The following is a 26,994-nucleotide window of genomic DNA, read 5'->3' on the forward strand; positions in this document are numbered from 1 at the left end:
ACACACACACACACACACACACACACACACACACACACACACACACACACACACACACACACACTCATGCACATACACACCCAGTGTGATTAGAGGCTGGTCCCATTGGGAATTCTGGGAGGGTGAAAAAGACAGAGAAAGATGGATGAGAAGAGCGCACAGACAGGGCAGAAAATAAAAAGATAACAGGATTAAGCTATGGAGGGCAGATTGGTATTTTAGGCAGCGATGTTGTTATTAATATGTGAAAGAGACCGTTCCCTGATGAGTTCTAAAATGTTTCCATTGGATTCACATCATTGTTGTCTTTAGTTTTTTGAATAAAGCATCCATTAATCACTCTGACACACTTTTTGTTTTGTAATAGAACCACCGTATATGTTCAGGTTTACCTCTTTGATAGGACGCGCGTGTGTGTGTGAGTCTTGTCCTCAGTCACCCCTCTCCATCTCCATGTTAACTTTCTTGTATGAGACATTTTTTCCTTATGTCAACACTTTAAAATCCCACCTCCCCTGCATAATCTCCCCTTCATCTGATAAAGTGTGTTTTCAGGATATTGTAAAGCAAAACGTGTGTGAATGTAACAGTCACGCCCTGCGGATAGCTGTGAGTTATTTGTGTGTGTGTGTGAGTGCACATGCGTCATTGTGCAAGGACACAGTCAAGACACACACAAACATGCATAAGATGATCAATAGGTCACACTTGAAATCAATATTATTTCTCAATGCAGCTTAATTTGACAAAACAGTTCAAAAAGTGTTTTCATAACTTTGTTGACGTGTGTGTGTGTGTGTGTGTGTGTGTGTGTGTGTGTGTGTGTGTGTGTGTGTGTGTGTGTGTGTGTGTGTGTGTGTGTGTGTGTGTGTGTGTGTGTGTGTGTGTGTGTGTGTGTGTGTGTGTGTGTGTGTGTGTGTGTGTGTGTGTGTGTGTGTGTGTGTGTGTGTGTGTGTGTGTGTGTGTGTGTGTGTGTGTGTGTGTGTGTGTGTGTGTGTGTGTGTACTAACTAACCCCTGGCTATCATTAGTCTGGGGTTAGCCACCTGTCACAAACAGTCAATACCAGTGACCTCATTTGCATCAAGGTCAACATTGATATAGAGGTCACCTCTCGTGGTCACAGCAAGTCAAGAGGATTGTGTGGTACTAGTTCAGTGCTGGAGAAGCCGGAAGAGAATTTAATTGTTTTTCTTAAAATGTACCACTGCTTAAAAAACGTAATAAATTAAACAAGTGTAACCCTCTCAAACATCTTATAAGAAAAGATGATGATGTTCAGAGTGAATACTTTGATTACTATCCTTGGCTATCTGACCAGCCTCTCCGGTAGAGCTATTTCTAGGGGGATGCAGGTTTCCACCCAACGCTGCGTCACACCCAGAGTTTACAGTTTGCCTCATTCACTTGGTCAGGTTCCCTAATATCATTGGTGTAAATACTTTGGTGGGGGCGTTTGACAAGTAATGTAAGTGGCATATGAATGTGTAACATCTGTTACAACAGCTACTGAGGCTAACGTTAAAGCAAGCATAATGCTTACTCAACAAATGCTATAAAACAACATGTTTATGTTCAAGTGACACATTTGTAGTAATTATGACTCTTGTAAGTCTAGTAATGTATTACCTCCGCAAACAATTTACTAATAGATATATGATCTTGACTGCCAGTCTTCAATTCAGTATTTTTTGTAAGTGATGGTCCCATTTAGAGTCAAACGGACAATCGTTAGCTTTTTTGCCTTTTGCCTTTTGGGCGGCAAGTTCGAGTCCCACTGCAGTCAGCATGTCGTTGTGTCCCTGAGACACTTCACCCCAAATTGCTCCTGTGGGGATTGTCCACAGTACTTAATAAGTCGCTTTGGATAAAAGCATCTAACAAATTACATGTCATGTAATGTAATGCCTGGTTCCCTTGTGATTGACAGGTCCCCAAACACTGTTGTCCAGTTTGGGTGTTGTCCCAGCTTTTGTTTAAGAAGTTTAATTATTTTCTCATTTTCTTTAGGCAAGAACATTTGAGAAATGTTCTCACCCAAAAACGTTGCCCCACCCTTTTTTCTGTCACTTCTGGTTCCAAAAAAACAAGGTAGTGATGTCAAGGCTTCAAAACCATAGACCACAAACCCATTGTTAACGTTGTGGTGACTACTTCCTCTTTGTACATGCATTTTTCTTGTTGATGGCTTTCCAAAACTTGGTTCTCCCAACCAGCAATATAATAATGTCATTTTGCCATTGCTGCATAGAGATTAAGATTATAATATGCCCTTGTCAGGTACATTTTAACAAACAATTTACAGTTGTGTTGTTTCTGTGGTGAGGACAGTCCCCCCTTTACCAGTTTTTAAGTGTTGTTTAGATATTATATAAGTGACTGTCGAAGAAGTATTTTCTTTAGGGACAAGGAAACGATAATGGATTTGTAATTAATCCCATTCCTGTTTTGGCATGGTTTCTACCAATCTTGTAAATTACATTAGACCCGAGCTCTTACACAGGCATCCATTTGAATGCTTTGATCCTCCTCAGCATGTGGGTTGTGTAATAGATATGCTGCATAATGACGTGCCTTCATCCAACCCAGTCTCACGACATTTCGAGTTATAGTCACGAAATCAATTTAATCTATTGATTCGTGTTCTTCAACACGATTTTCGCATTTTTTTCGTGTCACACAGAACGATTTTAAAAGCAATGTATTTCTATTGGTAGTATGTTTCGTGCCTGCACCACGTCTTTTTGTCCTGTCGGGTCTTGGAAGACCGGAAGCTGTGTGGTTCATAAAAACATTTTCTTACTCAATATCTTACCCTAAGCCTAACCCTAACCTTTTTATTTTAAATAGTATAATGTCCGAGTTTTTTTGCCATCCGCGAGGAAAATAAATGGCTCAGAGCCTCAGAAAACTAAATCTGTATTTTTTGTAATCTTTTTTTCCTTCCAACTTGTTATTATTTGGTGCAAGCACGAAACATACTACCAATATAAATACATTGCTTCTAAAATCGTTCTGTCTCAGAATACTGAAATCTGTATTTTGTTAAATCTCTTTTTCCTTCTAATTTGTTATTATTTACATTGCTTTTAAAATCGTTCTGTGTGAGAAGAAAAAAATGCGAAAATCGTGTTGGTGAACATGAATCAATAGAAATGCCGTGAGACTATGTTGCTTCATCAAACACTGAGAGGAATTCAAGGCTGCACTCTTTCTAAATTCTTACATTGAGGAATCTGAATAGCTTGAATGCTAAGAGAATGGAAGAGGGAGGTTTGACCTTGAGGCTGAGTTTGAGCCGGTGTGATAACAGATTTACGGTTTCTCTATTAAGGCAACAGGTGAAGGAAACGTGTTGCTGTAGCCTACTATAGTGTGTATTGGGTGACATCAGCAGTTTCTCAGTTTGTAGCATAATGTTTTAGGCAGGGTATCAGCTATCTTGGGCTCACTCAAGGTAAATCTATAACGCTGTCTGCCAGGGGACAATTCTTGGCATCACAGTGCAAAAAATATCCTCTCCATCCTCGGATCACGTCACCTCAATACCTTTCTTAGTATTGCCTTAGCTCAACTCACTCTGCCTATTATACTGTTTCTTGGCTTTTTGTCCCCCTCTCAGACAATGATTGAACAGATAATACGCTAGACACTCCCTCCTTTATCTCTCAGCTCTCTCTACTCCCTCTTTGTGTCCTAAATAAATCTGGGAAATATAGATTTGTTTTACTTTTTCCAAAAGATACGAGAGCCAGGATATGTTAGCATAGCTTAGCCTAAATACTTAAGGCATTTGCAAACAGCTTGGCCTGGCTTGCTTTAAAAAAGTAACAATATGAAATCTTACAATACGTATACAGTTGTCGTATTCACACAATTGATCCTGTTGGTTTAACCCAGGGGTGCCCAACCTTTTTTGAACCGAGAGCTACTTTTAAAGTTGACAGTCTGTCGAGATCTACCAGTCCAAATAGAGAGGCGTAGCCTACTACCAGGTAAATACACACTTCTACTTGTATAAAACTGACCTTCGTACGATTAATACTCCATAAAATAATGCAGATCCTTTATCTTACCTCTTTCTAGTCTACACACATACAAGTATTTAACTGAAGTTACACAACAGTGTTGTTGATACAGAGTTGGAGTTTATTCACACGTCACATACTACAGTGGGTAATGTTTTCAAGAAACATTGAACAGTGCTGCCACATATGACACAGGAAAAAAAGAAAATACTCTGAACCCTTTCTTTGCCATTATATAAAAATAGTGTTGCTACAAAAGTATAAATGAGGCTTACTAATAAGACAACTGAGATCTGAAGCTACAGGAATCTGCTGCAACAGTGCAATAAAAAAGACAAAATTAATAAAATCAAACCATTTTTTTGTTGCATTTTAGTAGATTATAAAAAGAAATGCCTTTAAAATAGGATGCAAGCAACACTAGTTTCTTAACCTGAATTGATAATAGACTATAATCAATTTAAGTTTGCATTCTTATACCATTTTGTACAATAATTATAATGAATAAGTTCAAACAAACTAAAACGTACAGCTGATTAATAACGGTATCTAACTTGAGTTTTTATCAAAAACCTGTTGAAATGCTACTGTTTTTTACTGTCCCCAAAAGCGCGTCGGCAGCCTCCAGGAATGCTTCTTTCACAACTTCGCCGTCTTTGAAAGACTTCATGTGTTTCGCAAGAACGTGACTGACACGTTAAGATGCTCTGGTAGCAGCCTTGCTCTTGTTGTTGGGCCTGGTGGAAATGGACTGCTGTGCATTTAGCTGTCCTTTCAGGCCCCTCCCCTTTTGGGAGCGTAGGGCAGAATTAGGAGGGAATTCCGTCTCGTAGCGTTTGTGCACTGTTTTGAAATGCCGCTCCGAAATTACCCTTCTTCGATAAAGCTACGCTCGCATTGCAGATGAGACAGATGGACTTTGAATTGGAATAAATACAAAAATAATCATCCTCCCACTCGGAGTTAAAATTATATGTTTTGCTTCTGCCATAATTGCGGTCTTGTTTGTGTGCGGACTGTTACTCCTGTTGACATGGGCTGCTTCTCAGGTCGACTATTTTAATTTCCTCGCTCCTCGGTCCTCGGTATCACCGGAAGTTGATTTGCCTGCGCCATCTTGAGTACCGTCCCATGGCTCTTATTTCTGCCGGAGGACCGAGGATCGAGGAGCGAGGAGCGATCATGGAGGAGCGATAACCGAGGTACCACCAGACCATCCTCCGATGAAATCCTCAGATACTCGCCCCGCCCCCTTACTGTGTATCGCTCACTGATTGGACGATGCAGCGCATGCACTGATCTGATGCTTCTTGACATTAGAGCAGAGTGAAGAAAATACATGAATCTCACGGGAATCACTCCTCAGTTTATACCGTGTTTTGTTTCAATTCATGTATCATTTAGTTACAAATATGTGATATATCTGAACAACAAAGTGGTCAAAAATCATTTAATTCATTTTTTGGAAACATTTTCATGATCGCTTTTTTCGTTTTACATTTTCATTTATTGTCATTTCCATTCAGTCAGTCATTACGTGCTATTGAAATGTTAATTTACTACATATCCAAACAAACAAACAAAGTGTGCAATCCAATGAATGTTAATCTAACTGGGTTTTGATAGATAACATATCTCTTTTTCTTCTCTCAATTATTTTATTTATTTTGTGCACTCTAATCAATATTAATCAAACTATTGTTCGTTTATACATTTTAAGAATGGCGTTTATCTTTTTTGAGAATGAGTTCTTATTGTATTTAATGTATTTGGGTCTACAACAGATGATACAAATGTTTGTGTCAGTAAATGTGTACTAACAGAGGCGGGGGTGTTTGTGAAAATAACGGGAACAGAGCTGCTGTCAGACGATCAGCTGTGCAGCGTCATCACAAACGGACGTCGCTTCACGTGACGCTCCGGAGGAAAGGACGTCCCATTGCTCTTAAAACTCATTTCCCTGCTTCTCGTGGTTTCCTTGCGTCTCTCCATGCTTCCCTGGTGGGAGGGACTAAACGCAGGGAAACGACGCAAGTGAGGGAAGCAAGGATTTCATTTAATCGACCTGAGAAGCAGCCCCGGACAACGTTATTGAATTAGTGCACTGCCCACTAGCCACGCCCCGACACATGGGGTCATGCCGGCCAATCACAAAGCTTTGATGCGTTCAAGTGCATTATTCTGGCCCAGGAAGATTATGTTATAGGACATTAACGATAAAACTGAATATTGTTGTTCTATTTTTAGACACATCTCGCGATCGACTGGGAATCTCCCCGCGATCGATCGCGATCGACTGGTTGGGCACCCCTGGTTTAACCCATACATTTAAAAAAAATGTGGGCGGTCATGTGAGCTTTTGGTCAACCTAGCTAGCACTATAGCTAGCGAGCTAATCTGCTAGCATGTCTACCGGCTGTACAGGCTGTGCAGGGAAACAAATTACTAAAGTCCCCTAATAAAAAGTTGTTTGTAAATAGTTAGTTAGTTTGTTAGCAGTTGTGTTCTTAAGTTGCATGTATACCTTTTTAAATGATAAACACAGGGCTGCCAACATTTGAGTTCAGCTTGGAGTGAGATTTTTGTTTTGGTGAACCGAAAAAAGAAACGTTCATGTGTACAGTGAACATGTACAAACTAGGGTTTCCCATTAATGTACCGGGCGCTACATACACAGTGTACCCGCGACTCTTACAATCAAGTGCTATTTATAAGTTATCACCTCCTCACCTCCTCTAGGGGGATCCGGGGGATGCTCCCCCTGGAAGATTTTTTTTTAAATATTGAAGTTAAAGTCATCAATCTGGTGCACTTTGAGAGCAAAATGAATTTATGGATACATCTCTCAACACCCATATGAAACAGAACTGTAAACAGATTTTCTTTTTCTTTATGGATATTTTACAAATCACTAATCATTTAAACTGTATTCTTGTTTTACTGTCTTATAGTATTTCATATCTGTTTTTCATTTATTCTCATAAATAGTGACCAAAACGTTTGAGACCCACTGAGATAACTAGACTAAAGTATCTAAACAGAGAGTCCCTTACCTCTCTGAGCTGTAGTTATCTCAGTCTGACAGGAGAGAGCTCTCCCTTTCCTTGTTTTAGAAACAGCTTCTAATATCGTTAGCACAGCTAGCTAACCAGATGCTATCAACAACAACAACAATGCAAATAGTGAGTTTGGTAGAAATATACTGTATAATAGTAAAGTTATTTAAGATGATGCCATATTTATTGAAGATTTTACATTATAAATATTCCCCAAAATTATTCAAAAGCATATTCTTCCAAACTCCTTGCTGTAGTATGACACACTATTGACTATTGATGTGTGTAGTGAGTTTGGTAGTAATAATATGTATAATAGGGATTGAATATTATATTCTCTTTTTTCGGAGTTGCACTTTGTAGACGGTCCCTGAGCACTCGTTTCTTCTCCGGCTGCGGATAGAGACCAATGTAATGTGTCCAGCTCGGAGGACGGCGCGTATTGGCTTTTTTTGATCAAAATGTGATTGTAGTTCGTTGTCAACCTTACCACGGTACTTAGGAGACGTCAGTTGTGTCTGAACAACGTTTTGATCATGAGTTATTGATCCGTGACATCAGAATCCCCCAATATCGTTCCAACTTTACTGAACTAAGCCATCTCATTTCGTAGACCACTCAGTTTGCTGTTCCTTCACTTTATTTTTATATTTATATACATTTATTTTGGACTTAAACTTAGCGTGAGGAAAGGCATGTGTGGCGTGAGTGCGTGAGATATGGGTTAATTGCGTGACTCTCACGCTCAATGCGTGACGGCCCGTCCACACAGCGGCGTGCGTTGAAGCTTCCAACGCTTCTGCCCATTCACTTTGAATGGAGTGACGTGACTTTTAGCCGAACTGCATTTTGGGAAGCGACGTGGAGCGTTCAGCCAATGAAATCCCGTTTATGCAAATCTGCCAGTACAAGCACTAGCCAATCAAACCGCGTGTATGCTGGGAGAGACTACGCAGGTAATTCCTCATATTAAAAAAAATGGAGGGAACATTCATTATAGCGGTAGTGAATCACCCGGTGCTGTATGATCAGTCTCTGTTGATCTACCGAGATACAAACCGGAGGAGCGAGGCATGGAGGGAGGTGGCAGAGACAGGGTGAATCTGGTAGGTTTTCGCCTGTTTGGGGATTTTATATCCAGTTTACTTCGTTTTAACATTGCTATTGCTTTGTATGTCGGGGGCAGGAGATTCATGTGATTGGTTGTTGGTCGCGTTGCTCGCAAAAAATCCCCAAGCTTCAGATACGCCCACCTCCAAGCGTCAACGCACGCTGCTGTGTGGACGCTCCGTAAGTGTTGGCAACCCTGTAAACACACTACATGTAATATCATAACTTTAATTTGTAACTTTTGTTTTGTATTGATTACAAATGCATTCAAGTTACCAGTGTTATTCTCAGTATGGTTTGTGTTATAGTTATTATTGGAAACTGAGAAACAAAGTCCATACATTAACGGAGCGTCCACACAGCAGCGTGCGTTGACGCTTGGAGGTGGGCGTATCTGAAGCTTGGGGATTTTTTGCGACCAACAACCAATCACATGAATCTCCTGCCCCCGACATACAAAGCAATAGCAATGTTAAAACGAAGTAAACTGGATATAAAATCCCCAAACAGGCGAAAACCTACCAGTTTCACCCACTGTCTCTGCCACCTCCCTCCATGCCTCGCTCCTCCGGTTTGTATCCCGGTAGATGAACAGAGACTGATCATACAGCACCGGGTGATTCACTACCGCTATAATGAATTTTCCCTCCATTTTTTGGAATATGAGGAAATGACCTGCGTAGTCTCTCCCAGCATACACGCGGTTTGATTGGCTAGCGATTGTACTGGCAGATTTGCATAAACGGGATTTCATTGGCTGACGCCTCCGTCGAGGCGTCAAAAGTTGAACATTGCTCAACTTTTGAAGCGAGCAACGCCAGCAACGCTCCACGTCGCTTCCCAAAATGCAGTTCGGCTAAAAGTGACGTCACCCCATTCAAAGTGAATGGGCAGAAGCGTTGGAAGCTTTAACGCACGCCGCTGTGTGGACGGGCCGTGAGAGTAGCCTACTGAGACAAATGCAGCAGCAACAGCTACCATTAGAGCTATTAGCTGCATGCTTCAAACAAACATTTTGCTGACTATTAAACTGCAAGCTCTGCTGTATCTTTTTCTACATCTCCTGTAGCACTGCAGTCTGTCCTGCTTTTCAGATTGATTAGCTGGTGCACTAACTCGCTTGTACTCTATCGGTAGACCGCCTGTGAGATAAAACAGCAAATGTCAGTCTTTAATATTCAGTGTTTCGGCATCTCCTGCTGAATTTAAGCATTATTCATTTTGAGCCTAATGTAAGACAAATGGTCTTCAAGGCAGAGAAGTGTAATGCAAACACTCAGTCAGAATTGTTGGCATTGTTTCCCTTCCTCCAGATTTCTTCCTTTCTCATTTTCGATATCATGCTTTAAGTGATGGTGTGACTCAGACTCTGGAGCAATCGGTGGCGGCTTTCCCTCACCTCTACTGTGTCCTTCGTCTAAAATAACTCACACGTCCATACACATAGACGCAAACTCCTAATAACATTTGTATTTATGTATATAAAATACAAATGAGTTTAAGTTCAATAATGCAGATGAATTAAAGGAAGAAGGGGATGGCCCTAAATGTTACATACCTAAATGATATATAAAGCATTACGCAGATGCAGATAATGGAACACAAAGGAGATTCAACGTGATTAAAGTCTAGGAAAAAACCTCCAGATGCAAAACTGTTGGATAGTTTGCCATACACATCATTTTAATTTATCCCTTATGACCAAATGTAATGACATTCCCATCAGCCTCAGCTGCACTCTGTCTTCCTACACATTCACAGAGCGCTCGGAGCGCTGAGGAAAAAGCAATTTCAACCAAATGAGAAAAATATGTAGTTGTTAAAAAGACGATTAGATTATCCATTTTGAAGATTTTAACTGCGTCAACACTTCGTAGGAAGTCAAAAATCTCATACAGGGATGACTTAGATGTCCGTTATATTGGGGGGGGGGGGGGGGGATGGAAATGCTGCTTCTTCTGTGGTGTATCTTTAAGATGGACTCGATTCTGGCTGCTTCTTTATTTTATCTAAAGCCTCCACTCTGCCACCCCCCACCCCCCCATCTCTCTTTATCTTTCTCTCTCTCAATGCCCCCCTCCCTGCATCTCTGTCAGCTGGCAGAAGGCTTTATTGTTCTGCCACACTTCTGCTTCTAGGACTGGGGGGGAGGAAGCAGGACACACACGCACGCACGCACGCACACACACACACACACACACACACACACACACACACACACACACACACACACACACACACACACACACACACACACACACACACACACACACACACACACACACACACACACACACACACACACACACACACACAGGTCCCTTGTGACCAGGCATTGTACTTTAATCCCTTGACACTTATTTAAGCCAAGATTCATATGTGGGAGCCATTTGTTCTTGCTGCTCTACATCTCTTTGTCCCCTATACGCCACCACCTCCATTTAAATATTCACTCCTTATACTTATTGTTTGTGTTTATTCCTATCAATTCATATTCAAAATAATTCTGTCTACTTTTATTGTGATTAAAAGAGGTCGTCCTTGAAATGTACAGCCTATTGTTTCCATATAACCTTTTATGCAACACTGCCTCAAACAGTACAGTACAAAGTCATAATGTAATGTTCTTTTTGTTATGCGATGTAATACAATTACAATATATGCATTGATTAAGCAGGTTAGCTTTAGCATTGATGATGTACTATATTTACAGCTGAAATGTTAAGTTGATTAATAGAGGGGAAATGGATCTGCAAATATTGTGATGATCACTTCATTGTTCAAATGAATGCTTCAAGAAAGCATGCTTAGGCAAGGCAAGTTTATTTATATAGCACTTTTCAACACAAGGCAATTCAAAGTGCTTTACAAAAAATAAAAGAGATTAAGAAAATGGCATTTAAAATCAGTCAATTAAACATTAAAAGAAAAAAAGTACATGGATAAAAGTTAGCTTAAGATCCTTGTTTCTTTCTCAGCAAGTTCTTCACATTTCAGTACCCAACTGATTGATTGCTAGAGAAGATAATCAGCAGATTAGTTGATGATGGAAATAAGGTTGAGCTTGAATGCCTCCTGCTTCTACTCCACTCTTCTAACATTCAATCAATCACTTTACCTGCAAAAGGTCAATGGTTGTGCAGCAGTAATATCAATTGTGTGTAGAAATATAAAATGACAAAGAAATAAATGTCACAGTAACAATGATATAGCTGCAGACGTTTACCACCACGTCGTTCTGTTTGACGTCGAGTAGAGCATGTTGACAGATGAAAGCAAATGTGAGAACTGACTCGACAAAAGTCCTATAAAAGAAAGTCATCAGCGACTTGTCAACATGAAACCCTCTCCTTCATCCTCTCCATTGTGGCAGTTTGTGTTGCCACTTACAGAAATGGAGCTGAAACACTCAGTGACAAGCTGAGGAAACGTATTTCTGTCATCAGAAGAACGCGTCATGACTTCATTTCAAGATACCTTTTAAAACAGAACAAGCAAGGGCGTCACTTTTTGGTGGGGACATAGGGGGTCAGATGATTTTTAAATTGTGTTCAACATATGAAATTTGAGGCAATGTATTGGGGTGATCTGAGTAACTAATTACAAAGATCAGGAACAAATATATATCAAGAAATATTTTAAGTTACTGATCAGTGAGCGCTTGATTTGTGGTCACTGAATAAACCTTTTAGATCAAACATTATTTGATATCTTTCAGAACAATTGAACAAATAATGCTTTAAAGGGGCCCTATTATGCTATTTGGGGTTTCCCTTTCCTGTAGTGTGTAATATAGGTTTTTGTGCATGTAACTGGTCTGCAAAGGACAACATACTAAAGCTTAGCCGTCTCTAAGCAGTTGACCAATCACAACAGAGCCAGCCAGCTAACCAATCAGAGCAGACTGGGCTCTGGTTTCAGACAGAGGGTGAAAAGAGGTGCTGCAGCACAGGCAGTATGAGAAAAATAAAGAGCTTTTTGAACATTAAAGCATGTACACCTGTCTCAGTAAAGGCATAAAATACAAATATGAGCCTAAAAGTTAAAATAATACAGGCTCCTTTAAAATAACCGGGGACAAAATCAGCCATGAACACATGTAACGCATCCAAACAAGAGCCGTATCGCACCAGATGCCGACACTGACAATCTGACAGCACTCTGCAAAGATGACAAAGTTGAAAAGGAGTGACCTAACCGAGGAGAGAGCGTTATGAATAATAGAATGACTCCATTACGGAGCAGAGGAGGGTAGACAGCTGCCGAAGAGAGAAGAGAGCTGAGATGAATTCAGAAAGAAAAGCAGAGGGTTAGAGGAGGAGAGATTTGAAGAGGGGAGATTGGAAAAGCGGTGTTGGATAGGAAGGCACTCATGTTTATATGCCACCCTCGCGGCACCAAATCCTAATGTTCACGGTGGGGGGGGGGGGGGGGCACATGATTGGTGCAGAGCCTTCCAAGCGTTGTGATTGGTGGACGGGGTAGGGCAAGGAGGGGGTTGTTGAGGGGGGAGAGAGGTAACGCATGCATCCCCAACATTCTGCAAAAAATAGATAGGGATGAGAGAGGAGGATGAAATCAAATTAAAATGGAGAGAGCAAAGAGAGATGGAAGAGAGCGATTGATGACGTGGCAGAAAAAGAGAGGAAATGGGAGAGTGGGCACGCAGAGAGACAGAGAAGAAGGATGTTGTTAGCGAGGCCTTTTATCCTCCTTTCCTCTGCCTCCCTGCAGCTCTCTTTTCTCTCACTAAAGTGGAAGATCGGCACCAAGAACTGGGCCATTCCCATTCATTTATACACATACCCACACACCCGCAGATTAAACACATCTTCATTTCACTGAACATACCACTGTCTTTTCCCTTACAGCCAGATTAGTGTTAAGCACAGCCTATTGAATACATCTCCTCCTTCTTTATTTGTGTGCAAAGTCGTACGTAGCAGTTTTATAGCGATAAATGTCAACCAAGTAAAACAAAAATATAAACATAAACATAAATTGTGTTTAAAATAGACCCTGTAATAGACTGACAAACGGTAATCCCAATGTGTTTGTTTGATGAAATATCATTTTCAATCCAATTAAATTCAGACTTGATTTCTTTCCATCATTTCTGTACATGTATACAGTATGTAGAATCTTGCATTACACTTTTAGGAAAGATAACATTGTCTGTTTTGAAAAAAATAACCATATTACTCATATTATTCAAAATAGCCAGGACCTTACGTGTGTTACTGTCCCGAAAGCTTAGAGAAAAACACATTTTGAGTAATGTGATTTTGTAATTATCTTTTGTGAAACACTGCTCGAAAAAGAACAATACACAACCTAAATATGTTTCTCTTGTTATATGCTGTAAGTGCTTAAAATGGACCCTGTAATAGACTGACATCGGTTCTCCTTTTGTGTTTGTTTGAATAATGATCTGGGACGTCTAAGGATAGAGGGTGTCGTTTTTCTCATACTGATATTCTGAACAATCTGTGCTGTTGTATTGGCTGTAAAGTGTCTCTACTGTAGGCTATTTTTATTATATGTACAGCACTTTGGCTCCACCAAAATTCGTTTATAAATGTGCTATATAAATAAAACTTGATTTGATTGATTTGACATTGTGTGCAGAACAAAAGCAACTAAACGTTGTCTTGCATGTCAGGGTGGCAATCAGCAGCAAACAAGGCGTATAAATACTGCATAGTTGTTCATCGAGTGAAATGCTGGCATATCGTACGAGACGGGGAGAATCAAGGGGACAGGGGTGTTTTATGTTCAACCCCTTGTGTTTGCTCTCAGTGGGTGAGGTGATGAAGCATGGCACAGAGTCACGACACAGACAGGATGTGAGTCTGTGTAACGGGCGGTAGCAGACATTTTGAAGGTGAGAAGCAGGGAGGAGACCTGTCTGGATCAGACAGAGGTTTGGACACAGAAGAGAGAGAAGGCTTAGTCACTTGTATAGATAGAAGGGATCCAGCTCCTGTGGAGAGAGGGCTTTGAAAAGTGCTGGAAGTATTAATGGGACCAACCAATTTCAACACTGCTGTCATTAGCTGTCCTTAAAACAAAACAATACAAAGAATCTAATACACGTTACATCTTTTAATTAGTCTTCTGCATCACCAAGAAATGTGTTACTAAGTCAATGTGAAGTTCTACTCAAGTTGTATTTAAAACTGCAGCAAGCCACACATTTTGAAATGTCCATTCCATTTTAATGGAATAAGTAATGAAGCATAAAGTACTCACTATGCAACCAAGATGGGCTTTCAGTTACAAAAATAAGCCTTATAATTTAAATACTTTTCTGCTAAGTAACTACAGGTGCCTAATAAATGTAGTGAAGTCAAAACTACATGTAGCGGATAAGAAGTATACAGTTGCATAATGTTAAAACCCTCAGGTGAAGTACAAGTTGGTTTGAATTGTACATAGAAGATTACGTAAATATACTTGGCTGCTTTCCACCGCATTTTGGAGCATTCAAACGGGTTTTCTGTAAAGATTGTTTATTGGAATGTTTTTAAAATGCTGAAGCCACCTCACATGGTACTGCTCCACATGGGCTTGATCCAGGGTGATTCCCCGGCTTTTCCCATTGCATGCTGGGATAAGTCTCAATCTCCTCTCCTCTATTACAGTTTATCGGGAGTATTTACAGTAGATGGGATGGATGCATGGACGCTGTAGTGTATGACTTCCACAGTACTCCCCAGCACCTGGCTGTACAGGACTTTAGTGGGCTACGATGTGACTCTGAGCTAACGCTGCATTCCTGCTTCGTGCTGAGAGGGGTTTTTAAGGGTGTCGTAGTTTATTCATGTCCTGGCCCACTAACATTGTGCAGAGATGTGCAGCCACTCGGGATTCATGGAGCCAAAAACATCGTCCTCAATTACACAATTCCCTACTGCCTCCATCTCCATGTTTTATTCCTTCCTCTCTCCACTATAAAGCTGTATACACTTCTTCATCTTTCAATAGAAATCTCGCACCTCATTGATTAAACTTACAATTACATGAAATTGTAATTGTACTCTCACTACTGATTCCAAGTTTGAACAATTCAAAGCCTCTGTAGTTTGATCTTTTATTCAGCATTTTCTTGTTTTTGTATGAACTAACGCATGCCTCTGGGGTTTACTCTCTATTTTCTGTATGGCACCCACCAGCACTATTGAAGTTGAAACCTATGTGATAAAAACAAATCAAATGACCATAATATATCCAAAACTAAAGTACATTAAAGAACAACCATGACGTTTAGCATGGAAAAATGCAGGGCTTCTGGGAAATGGTGTTCTTAAAGACCATTAGAAAATGAAAGGTTAACTAACAATTGACTTGAGGTTGTTTGTATATTCTCATGGCTGGATTCAGCTGAACTCCTACTGTACCCAGAAGTTCTTGTTTCACTTCAGCTCTCTATAAGTGAAAGAATAATGAGTACAGAATGTAGGCCCACAGCCCCGTGTGGCCCGAGGCGTGAGAGTCAGCAGAGAGAGGAAGCAGCCATGCTGATGTTGGACGTACGACTAAAGTGCTCTATTGATTTTCTGAGCAATACCTTAATTGCCTTCGGATTCTATTAGCTGTAGTGTAAGGACAATGCTCCTACTGTACTTCTCTCTCTCTGCTCTTATTGTTTATCCTGTAGATTCATTTATATATTTTATCTCGTAACCTGTTTAATGTGTAAGAGTGCCAGAAAGTGGAAAACAGATATTTACCACTGGGGATTTTTCAGAATGATCTTTTTCTAGAGGGTTCAATGTTTCAGTGAAAATTAAAGCTTAGTGGAAAATCCAAAATAATAAGGAAAATTAATTAAAAAGTCTAAAGCAATACAACAAATGTGATCAAAGCAATTTCCAACATCAGCATGTTAGCATTGTCATTGTGAGCTTGCTGATGTCAGCCTTCTGAGCTGCTAGCATGACTTGATTCTTTATCTTGTTAACCTCTGAATGACTGATACCCACTAAACTATGTGTCATTGTTTTTTTGGCTCCTAATTTCATGGTTTGTTTGTGTTTCACCTTGCGTGACAATGGGGCAGAGTGTTGCAAATATCATACAACTAGGCTCTGTGTGTGTGCATATAGGGGTATGGTTGTTGACATGCACCACCACACATCCCGCCCTGTTGGTGCACTGTGTGTTCTCCGTGTGTGCTGTATGTGCTTTTGGTCCCAGCCAGATGTTAATTTATTCATGGCCAGCGCTCTGTCTCTGTCAGAAGAGATTAACCAAGCAGTGCTACTGTAGCTTGTTTCCTTTCTGTTACTGTACCTGTTTTTTTTTTCTTTTATGGACCTCATTTTGGGAGTTTTATTTTGCAAGAGAGTTCATTTTTGACGCAAGAGTGAAGTCTTGCAGCTGCAGAGTGTGTGTGCTTTAAGTAGAAGAAATGATCGATGATCTGCCTCTTGGTGTTTCTGTCTGATTTCCCCTCAGGGCTGCCATAGTGTACATACATTACCAGTCACCACACACACACACATATACAGTGCATACATACATACATACATACATACATACATACATACATCCATACAGACATACATACATACATACATACATACAGACATACATACATACATACAGACATACATACATACATACATACATACATACATACATACATACAGACATACATACATACATACAGACATACATACATACAGACATACATACATACATACATACAGACATACATACATACATACATACAGACATACATACATACATACAGACATACATACATACAGACATACATACATACATACATACAGACATACATACATACATACAGACATACAGACAGACATACATACATACATACATACAGACATACATACATACAGACATACATACATACAGACATACATACATACATACATACATACATACAGACATACATACATACATACAGACATACATACATGCATACATACATACAGACATACATACATACAGACATACATACATACATACATACAGACATACATACATACATACATACAGACATACATACATACATACAGACATACATACATACATACAGACATGCATACATACATACAGACATACATACATACAGACATACATACATACATACATACATACATACATACATACAGACATACATACATACATACATACAGACATACATACATACATACAGACATACAGACATACATACATACATACAGACATACATACAGACATACATACAGACATACATACATACATACATACATACATACATACAGACATACATACATACATACAGACATACATACAGACATACATACATACATACATACAGACAGACATACATACATACATACATACATACATACAGACAGACAGACAGACATACATACATACATACATACATACATACATACATACATACATACGTAGAGAAGCACACAGCCTTACATCAGCACAGTGCCTGTAATCCAGTAGCAGCAGCAGCATCATCTGCTGTCATCCAATGAGACAACAGCAGAGACAATCTGCCAGCCAATCACAGGGAGCCCTAACCAGGGACTGAATCCTGTAGCTGACTATAGGAACTAGTTAAAGAAGGGAGGGTTTGTTGATGCACAATTGTGATGTCTGGAGTTGAATATCTTCAAAAGGGACTGAAATATGGCAGATGTATTATTATACATATATGAAGGATCATAGATATGAGACTCTCTCTGACGAATCTGCAGTGAAGTGTGACAGCAAAGAGCAGTAAGAGTAGTTGAAGAGTTTGTACTCTCTGTTTTTATCCTCCTCTCATGTGCTGCTGTGAGAGGGCTGAGACTGCAGTAGCCAAGCGACCAATCAGAATGAAGCACCAGTCGGAAGCAGGACAACACACACACGTACACACACACACCTAAATCTACCCATTCCCCGTTGATTTCATAATATATACAAGTCCAAATGACGTGTGCTTTTTCAGAGAGGGACTGCATCTGTTCTTATGTAACCAATTATATATACAACATTGATAACAGTATTGATTATATATATTAATATTTAGTATTGTGTAATTGTATCTCTTTTCTTTTAAACAAACTGTTAAAAGTGGATATTGTTTACATTGAGGGACAGTCGTCACAGTGCAGCAGATGCAGTAGTTCTGCTGAGTCACCACTAGGGACTGATAGTGGACCTGGGAATTAATGACTGTAACCAGGCAAGCTGTGGGAGTGTGTTTATGTCCTGTTGTGTGGGTGTGTGTTAGTTTTGTTCATCATGCACACACATGTTGGACTTCAGTGCACTCAATATTTAAATTTACCAAATACATAGACTATTACTATTAACACTTTTTATAGTTCCCACAACAGATCTGCCACTATCATTTGATCGACGTTAGTCAAACATTCATGTTCCAGCCTCTAAAATATGGTTAATTGCTGTTGATACAAGTTTTGTTAGCAAAAACATGTTGAAATGTCATACACAACTAACATTGTGATCATGTTAACACTTGGGATATGATTTGCAATAATAAGGGGAGTGATCATGTACATCATTCTTTACATTTGTTTTGAAACATAAGGATTACGGTAGAGAATAACCCTCACCCTAATCCTCATTATCCTATATCAAAGATGTTTTTTTAAGTCTGTAGAATGTTATGTGGGTATTTTATCCTCTTAAAGAGAATTTGTGATTTGAATTAGCATTTTGACATGCATTGCACCTTCTAAGATGAAAAAGAAAGAAAAAGCTGTCGGCTATATTGGAATGTTGATACAATACAAAACAATTGTTCAGCCGTGAAGAAGTCCCTCATTGGCGATGGTACAACATCTGAAATAATTACAAATGATTGTATTAGGTTAATCCAAGTGTCAGTGGTTATAGTTTTAACACCAATGGGTTCTTTACATCCCTCAAGATCCAATGTACCCAGTGCAGCAGTGCAAATGTAGGGGCTTCAGTTGCCATGGAAACACCTCCCTCCCTTTCACAGATGTCATAAAGCACCATCGACGGATCATTAAACTGGTGTGTGTCGGTGTGTGTGTGTGTGTGTGTGGGGCTTGAAGTTATTGGGGGTAGCCTTTGCCAAACTGCAGTGACGGAAGAGACAAATTCCCCCGCTTCTCTTTGAACACTGAAATAAATAAATTGATTTCTTGACAAATCAATCAGCGACAGTCCAACAGAAGCAACGTTTTATCTTATTTGGACATTTTCTAATCCGGCTCGTTGTGATGCACCGGTTCAACAGAGCTGAGCGCGGTGAGTCTTGACTTCATTGAGGTTGACCCAGTTCCATTTTTAAGCAGCAAGCGATCTGATCTTCATCGTGATGTTTTTCAGAGAGGAACCGAGCCCTTTGAAGATGTTTCTCTGTACATCAGCTGCACAGGGTGAAACTCCCCCGGTAAAGAGTCTGTCTGAGACTATTTGAGTAAGCCCGAAAACACACTTCCAACCAGAATCCTCCATAGGCAATCCTGGCGCAGTTCAGATCAACCATCTTGATCTTTGACAGTAACAGTGCATTCCTGTCCATTGTCCCCTAATAGAACGACCTAGAAAATACTAATTTGGTCTAATACATAGAATAGTAATTCACTAAATCCATCATCATTAGCCCCGAATAGTTCAATGGAAAACCAATGAGTGGTTGGGTTATAGTGACCGTTTAACCGATATGTGGCCGAGAAGTAATTCAGCCTATTGACCTTTGGAAGTGTTAATCTCCGTCCATAGGGAAGCTTAAACTCTCCATACAAATTTGCTAAATCATCTCATCCATAACAGTTTGTTACAACAGCTTGGACAGTCAAACGGCAAAAAAACTGTGGTGCATTGTCAATAAATCATTCAAGATCATTTGTTCCCTCCATAAGTGGAATTGCTATATTGTGCACAAAAAAGGGTGTTCCCTCTTCTAGCTGAAGCTCTAGGAGTGTTTATAGGCCACTGTCTGCCAAAATCGCCAAAAGTTTTCCTCACTTCAATATCAACACTTCTAACCAACCCTGACTGGGTGATAGAAAAAGCAGAAGGTGTAAATTCCAAGGTATAGCTGGTATCCCTCCGTCTCTGGACCGGCAAGAGATCATGTCCGTAGAATTTCTGACCCTCAAAGTCCACGATCTCCAACCTCAGCTCCTAGTTCTTGGTTTGGCTAGGTACTGTAGGTTGGCCAAGGTAAAACAGTAAGGCAATTAGTACAGCTTTAATGAACAAAACATTCATTCTTTCTTACAGCTTACACTCATCATGCATTTTTGTGGAGGGTAAACAAAGTCTTTAAAACTGAAGTGGGTGTGCAATTGGTATGTCCTCCAATCCTAACTGTCTGCAGTGTTTCCCACAGATATTAAATATACTTGGGCGGGTGGTGGCAGCGGGCGCGGGCGCGGGGGGGGTGCGAAAAAAAAAAAAAGAAGAAAGTTTTAACAACATGTTTATTTATTGACTTTTCATTCCGCTATAATCATTTTGCGCAAAGATGGCGCTGTTTGTCAGAGCACTTCATCCTTCTGGGATTTCATGAAGAACAGCTCCAACGCCTGTGTGTATGGGAACGCCTCTGGTGCTGGTCCATTAAGTGTTTCCCATAGATCTGAAATATACTTTGGGGGGTGGTGGTAGCGGGGGGGGGGGGGGGGGGGGGGGGTTGAGGTGACGTGCAACAACATTAACATTAACCTTTCTGTTGGTCGCTTGTTAGCAGACCCTTCACGCGATGGCAGAGCTAACAGGTACAGGCAGGGTCCATAGTGATAGCCCTATAGTTCAAATCTACTACCCGCACATGAACATATGGAAATGAGTTACTATTTTAAAAAATAAATGTATTTATTAATGTATTTAGGAACCTATCCATGTGATTTTTAGTGGGGGTGGACCTCAAATCCTCTAGGGGGGTCCAGGGATATGCCCCCCCCGGTAAGATTTTATTTTTTATTTTGGAGTTAAATGCATCAATCTGGTGCATTTTGAGGGGGAAATAAAGAGACTAGATCTATGGAAACACCTATATTAAACAGAACTGTATACATTTCAATAATCATAAAATCAAGGCCATAACCAATAACATACCATTTCCAATATGAAAAAAACACTGAAACTTGTTAATTTATTTTTGGTTCATTTATAGTTGTGAGTGTGTCTGTGCTCCTGAATCAGCCTCTCCTGTCTCCCTCCTGCTCCTCTTTGAGGCAGAAGCAAAGACTAGTTTTCTCTCAACAAGTTTTAAAAGTGTATCTTACCTTTTTTCACCTAGTTAACTTTTTATTTATTTATTCATGCATATTTTACTAATCACATTACATTTAATTTAGCTGACGCTTTTATCCAAAGCGACTTATAATGACCGATTACAGGGACATTCTCCCTGGAGTAACTAAGGGCTAAGTGCCTTACTCAAGGGCACACTAGTGGTGGTGTTCCTGGCGGGATTTGAACTCACAGCCTTCCGATCTTCAGCCCACCTCACTATCCATTAGACCAATCACTACCCTCTCAAATGGAAATATGTGTTTACATAAATGGTGACCACACCATTTGAGACCCACTGAGAACTTAGACTAAGCTAACTATCTAAACACTCAGAGTGCTTTACCTCACCTGAGCTGAGGTTATCCCGAGCTTGAATGACACAGAGAGACCAATCAAGGGCTTTGATTTATGATCTGTATGACAGTGGTCATGTCGGCAGGCCACATCATGTAGACAGCCAGTCACCCTGTGTGAGGCAGGCCACTTAACAGGCCAGAGGAGGCAAGATCAGAGCAAGGGAGCGAGGGATCATTGTCTACAAGTTAATCGATCGCAGATGGCGTGGACGAATAAAAAAAATATATATTAAAAAAAACTTAGAAAAAAAAAACTAAATGGGTCGCGAAATATACTTGGGCGGCCGTTAATATACCTGCGCGGCCCGCCCAAGTATAGTCTATGTGTGGGAAACCCTGGTCTGTGTTTCTGCAGAATTGTCGATCTACTCTTTGTTCATGTCACAGTAAACCTGAACAAGAGGGATGGGGTACACACAGTCAACGTCAGACCCTTCTGTCCAAACCCAGGCTTAAATATAAGTCCATACTCTGCTATATTTAACTGTCACCATTATCTTAGACCATAAGTCTTATTTTAGTCCACTTTAAACAGCATTATGAAGGATCGTAATGAGGGTATCACAGCACTGAATGATTGTCTGATTTCTTGGATGCTTGAGTGTGATGCTAAAGTGCCTAAAAACTGAGTAGTGAGTGTATTTTTATGTATGATTTCTCCGGCGAGGCTGACATGAAGTGATTGGAAGGATTCAGGCTCAAGGAGACTTTGGCTGCAGTCGAATAGTCCATTTAGCTTAGGAACCTTCCTAACCGAGTGAAATGACCCGGAAGTCCCTCAGTGGCAGCCATGATAAGTGCCGTTCCAATTCTCTAAATTAAAGGAAAGGAGGTTTCAAACTTCCTTTATAACCTCCTTTAGCTTAGGAACCACTGGACCTCCCTAACTGAAAGGAGAGGAGAAAATTCTGCCCCACAATGCATTGCAGCCACAGCATTTGCCGTCACTCAACAGTCGGCCGTTCACGGAAACAAACGATTATTACGGAGAAATGATATCATGAAAGTTACGGTGCTTATTAAGCATTTTAAAACGTATGTGGTAAGTTGCCAAAGTGCTTTGTTTTAAACGTTCATCAGTATTATAATCAAAAAGAGAAATATGAACGTTAGTTTTTACTGAAATGATCAAATAAAGTCAACATCTCACAGTCTTTACTGAGCTGTGTGGGGTTTGTTCAACTTTTAAAAGATGTTTGAATGGTGATGTACACAGTGATAGATGTTAAGGACAAACGTTTATAATAAATACATTTGTATTGATTTTAAGATATTTTCATAGTTCATACAATCATAGGTATTGGGATCATTTGTATTAATGTGTACCGGAGGGAGAGGGTGACGAGCATACGTTTCACTTTCCTTTTTTATTTCAATTCCAACTTTGGTCATGAAGAATATGTTTCTCTGTTGTCCACGTTCATAAAGCAAAGCAACAGCATCAGAGCATGGTGCAGAGTCTCTAGATGAGTTTACAGTAGTCCCTCGTTCTTATTAAACATCCATGTTGTAGTCCGCTGTATATAAAACTGTAGTTTCCATAGTTTCCCCACAGCAGCAGACGCACATTCATGACGTCCGCTGGTGCATGATAAACACGTCGGATAGTGAAAGTGCATTCGGATTCTCTAAAGTACCGCAGTCTCTTCTCCTAAATCCTTTTGAATTCTCCTATCCACTATCCCTTAACCCCGTGACGCTTCACTCAGAGGTCAAGGAATAGGAGATAGGGTTAGAATTTAGGAGCTGATTTTTGGACTATTCGAATGCAGCCTTTAACAGGACGAGTGGCTGTGACTGCCATTGACACTGTAATCTGTTGCAGTCATGAGTCGGCTCTTTTTCTGACTGAATAACACATTTTGAATGCAATTACACATTCTCACTGGAATATAACAGGCAATAACCAAACAACTGTAATAGGTTAATTTTATATCAATTAGTCAATTTTTATTTCAGTTCATCATTAAGTTACTGAGAAATCACACAAATGAATATCTAACACCAAAAGTTATTTAGATTTTTAAATGCATTACATGAAGAATAGTGTGAACATTTTAAACATTTGAAAAACTGTTTGCTTTAAACATTTTATTAAATAAACAAATAGTTGTTTTGAGACTCATGATCTCAATGTTGTGTTCTGCATCTATGGTGATGATATAGTCGAAGCTGCATTTATTCATTTTGAATTGTTACTTTGGAAGATGAACAAGCAAACATGTTTTTATTTAATTTAAACTGAACCGGCATCTTTCGCCAAGTCCAAGCGAGTAGTGTTTGTGCCCAAACCTTAACCATAACCCAGTCAAATCGCAAAAGTGATTTTCAGCAGCGATTTGTAATTGTTTTAAAAGCTTCTATTTATCGAAAGAAAAAACTGCATATTTTGTCCTTCTAATATGAAGGAGCTAATGGTATGTGTGATATAGGCTGGACAGTTCTAACAAATAGGCTTTTACTTGATTTCAAGACTGTGACACTGATGTGTACTTCACCACCTTATAAGCTCTGACTCACAGCCTCAGTACTGACCAGCTCCTCTCACTGAGGAAGTCATCTTCAGGCTGACCTGAATCCTTCCTGGCTATCCTTCTACCAGGTTAACTGCTGCCATTTGCATCTTAAATACCTGAGGAATCCAGATCCTGCTAATCCGTCCTTTATGGCTCAGCATGTGTCTGGTTACATACTGGCTTGCTGGTCCTGATCTAGAGGGAGACTAGAAGAGATTTTACTTCCACAGTCGGGTACAGTTACAGGGGTTGCTGGAGATTAGCGTGCAGTTGTCTCTGTGTTTACTGTAAACCATGTAGGGGATGGTGGATGCAGATATCGTATGCCAGGGAGTATTCCCTTCATGCACACAGACACACATATAGGATCATAACTGTGGAGCTATAGTCTGAAATACTGAATACAGTTGAGTAATCAGCCTAATGGTTGAGTCTTTAGTTTAGAGTATACTGTTATTGTAATAACTGCCAATAGTAGTGGTAATAGTGGAAATATAATTCCTAGGGAGAACTAGTAGGTGTGTGTGTTTGGTAATTTGAAAGAGGTAAGGAAAAGCTTATGGAATATTAACACTTCATTTCAAAAATGTAATTTTAAGGGGCCCTATTATGCTAATTGTCAGGTTTCATATTTGTATTTTTTGCTTTAATGTTCAAAAAGCTCTTTCTTACTCTCATACTGCCTGTGCTGCAGCACCTCTTTTCACCCTCTGTCTGAAACCAGAGCCCAGTCTGCTCTGATTGGTTAGCTGGCCGGCTCTGTTGTGATTGGTCAACTGCTTAGAGATGTCCCACCACTTCGCCTATCACATACAATGTGTTGGAGCGCTAGCCAATAGAAGCGTTATGTAGGGTTGTCAGTTTGTTACGAAAGTCAAAGAAAGACTCCGATGGAGTTTTAGGCAGGGGGAGTGTGTTGGAGAGAAACTCCCTCTGGAGGGAACTTTGGGATTTGATCTTTTGCAGACCATTTACATGCACAGAAACCTACATAACACTACAGGAAGGGAAAACCCCAAAGAAGCGTAATAGGGCCACTTTCATTGCTACATTTAAAATGTATTTATTGTTAAACGACGCTAATAACATAAATAGTCAATAGTGTAAAACTGTTTTTAAATTATGTGTAAACAGTAACTATGTTATTCGTAAATGATTACATGCACAACATTTATCTGGTGGGTTTTGAGATGTTGAACGAGAGGAAAAAAGTTCTGATTAAAAAAAATCTGCATTCATTTTTGGACATTTCTTTATTATTTTCTTTATTTGTGAAAAAAGTTATCCTCTGGAACAAAACTATTATTAAAATTAGCAAAAAGATACATTTCTCTTTAATTTAGTTTATAGTCTTCTCAATCATGAGTAGGCAAAGTTTGAAAAACCTGATAATTCAATGTTTTTCAAATCAAATCTAAAAGGTAAGTAGTAATAGGCAGTACAATTGAATATGTCCCTCTTATCTGTCCTAAAGTAAAGCACAGACTGCAGAAGGAGGAAACTTTAGTTTTCATTTTCTACTTTTAACAAGTGGCTGGCAGACTCATTGTCCTCTGATCCCGTGTTGTTCCAGTGAGAGTTGGTGTGAGATTAACGCCGGAAACTCTCCTGTCTCACCCCTCCCTCCCCCCCATTCTCCACCATGCTCTGGACTTTCTCACTGCAAGCCAGGTATTTTTAGCTGTGACATAATGCCCCTATCTCTCTCTCTCTGTCTTTCCCTCACCCTCACTCACCCATAGATCGTCCCTCCTCCTCTCTTGCCCCCATCCCTCTCTCCCCTAGCTTCCAGGGCTATGGCTAGCTGCAACAGTAATTGAGTGCTCAGGTTTCACTCTTTCAGCAGCAGGCTGAGAAACATGGCAGTGGAGGAGGCAGCAGACTATTTGGCTGAAGTAAGTCTCTACCGTGTGTACTTTACTGTAAAGTCATGGAGCTCTGCGACTGTAAACAGACTCTCCTGTCCTGCTGCGTTGAGTCATGCTAACAGGATTTGGGGAATTTACAGCCGGTGTAGGATTTAGTGATGTTGTGGCGGTGAGGTGAGACGTTGAGGGGTCGTTGATGGGACGGGTGGCAGTGGCAACTGTGCTGCACCACTCTGCTGCAGTATGTGTGTGTGTGTGTGAATGCTTATTTGCATTCCTGACTGCTTTACTTGGACCAAATTCTAAACATTTCTGCTGATTGCGTTTGTATGAACCTGTATATACAGTGTTGTGGTTTCATGTCGCACAGTGATGTGTATGGAAGCACCTGACCTTGGACAGTGGTGCATCCTCTATGTGTTTATGTGGAAAAGGGGGGGAAAGAGCAAAAAAGGAGAACTGAAGAGTACAATTTAGGGGAAATGCAGATTTAAAGGGAACAAAAAGGACTAAAGAATAACATTTAGATAAAAAGGTGGATACAAGAGCCGAAAAAAAGAGGACTGAGGGGACATTTGGTGGAATACAGGGATAACAGAGCAAAAATGAACAAGACCAATTAGGGGAAAAGGAGGATTAAAAAAGATTCAATGGAAAAGAGGGAAAAAATAGCAAATAAGAAGAACTAAGGAATGACATTGATTCTATAATAGAGGGGAAGGAGCAAAGGGAAAGAACTAACATATACATTTTAGAGGAAAACAGGGACAAAATAGCACAAAAGGAGAACTGTAGAATACT

The 26,994-nt window shown here is 40.0% G+C and overlaps 1 protein-coding gene across 50 annotated transcripts in view; it reads left to right on the forward strand.

The window, feature by feature from the left end:
- LOC117547361 (ankyrin-3-like) overlaps positions 1–26,994 on the forward strand; it is a 187,857-nt gene that overhangs the window by 58,606 nt on the left and 102,257 nt on the right. Inside the window, exon 1 of one of the 50 annotated variants that reach the window (XM_034218011.1) lies at positions 26,095–26,220. The exons of the other annotated variants lie outside the window; for them this stretch is intronic. Within the exon in view, the coding sequence (XP_034073902.1) occupies positions 26,185–26,220 (36 nt within the window). The 5' untranslated portion in view covers positions 26,095–26,184. Of the gene's footprint in view, positions 1–26,094; positions 26,221–26,994 lie in introns of those variants that run through there. 50 annotated transcript variants of the gene reach the window in all.

Source organism: Gymnodraco acuticeps, unplaced genomic scaffold (genome assembly GCF_902827175.1).
Source record: "Gymnodraco acuticeps unplaced genomic scaffold, fGymAcu1.1, whole genome shotgun sequence".
Taxonomy (NCBI): Eukaryota; Metazoa; Chordata; class Actinopteri; order Perciformes; family Bathydraconidae; genus Gymnodraco; species Gymnodraco acuticeps.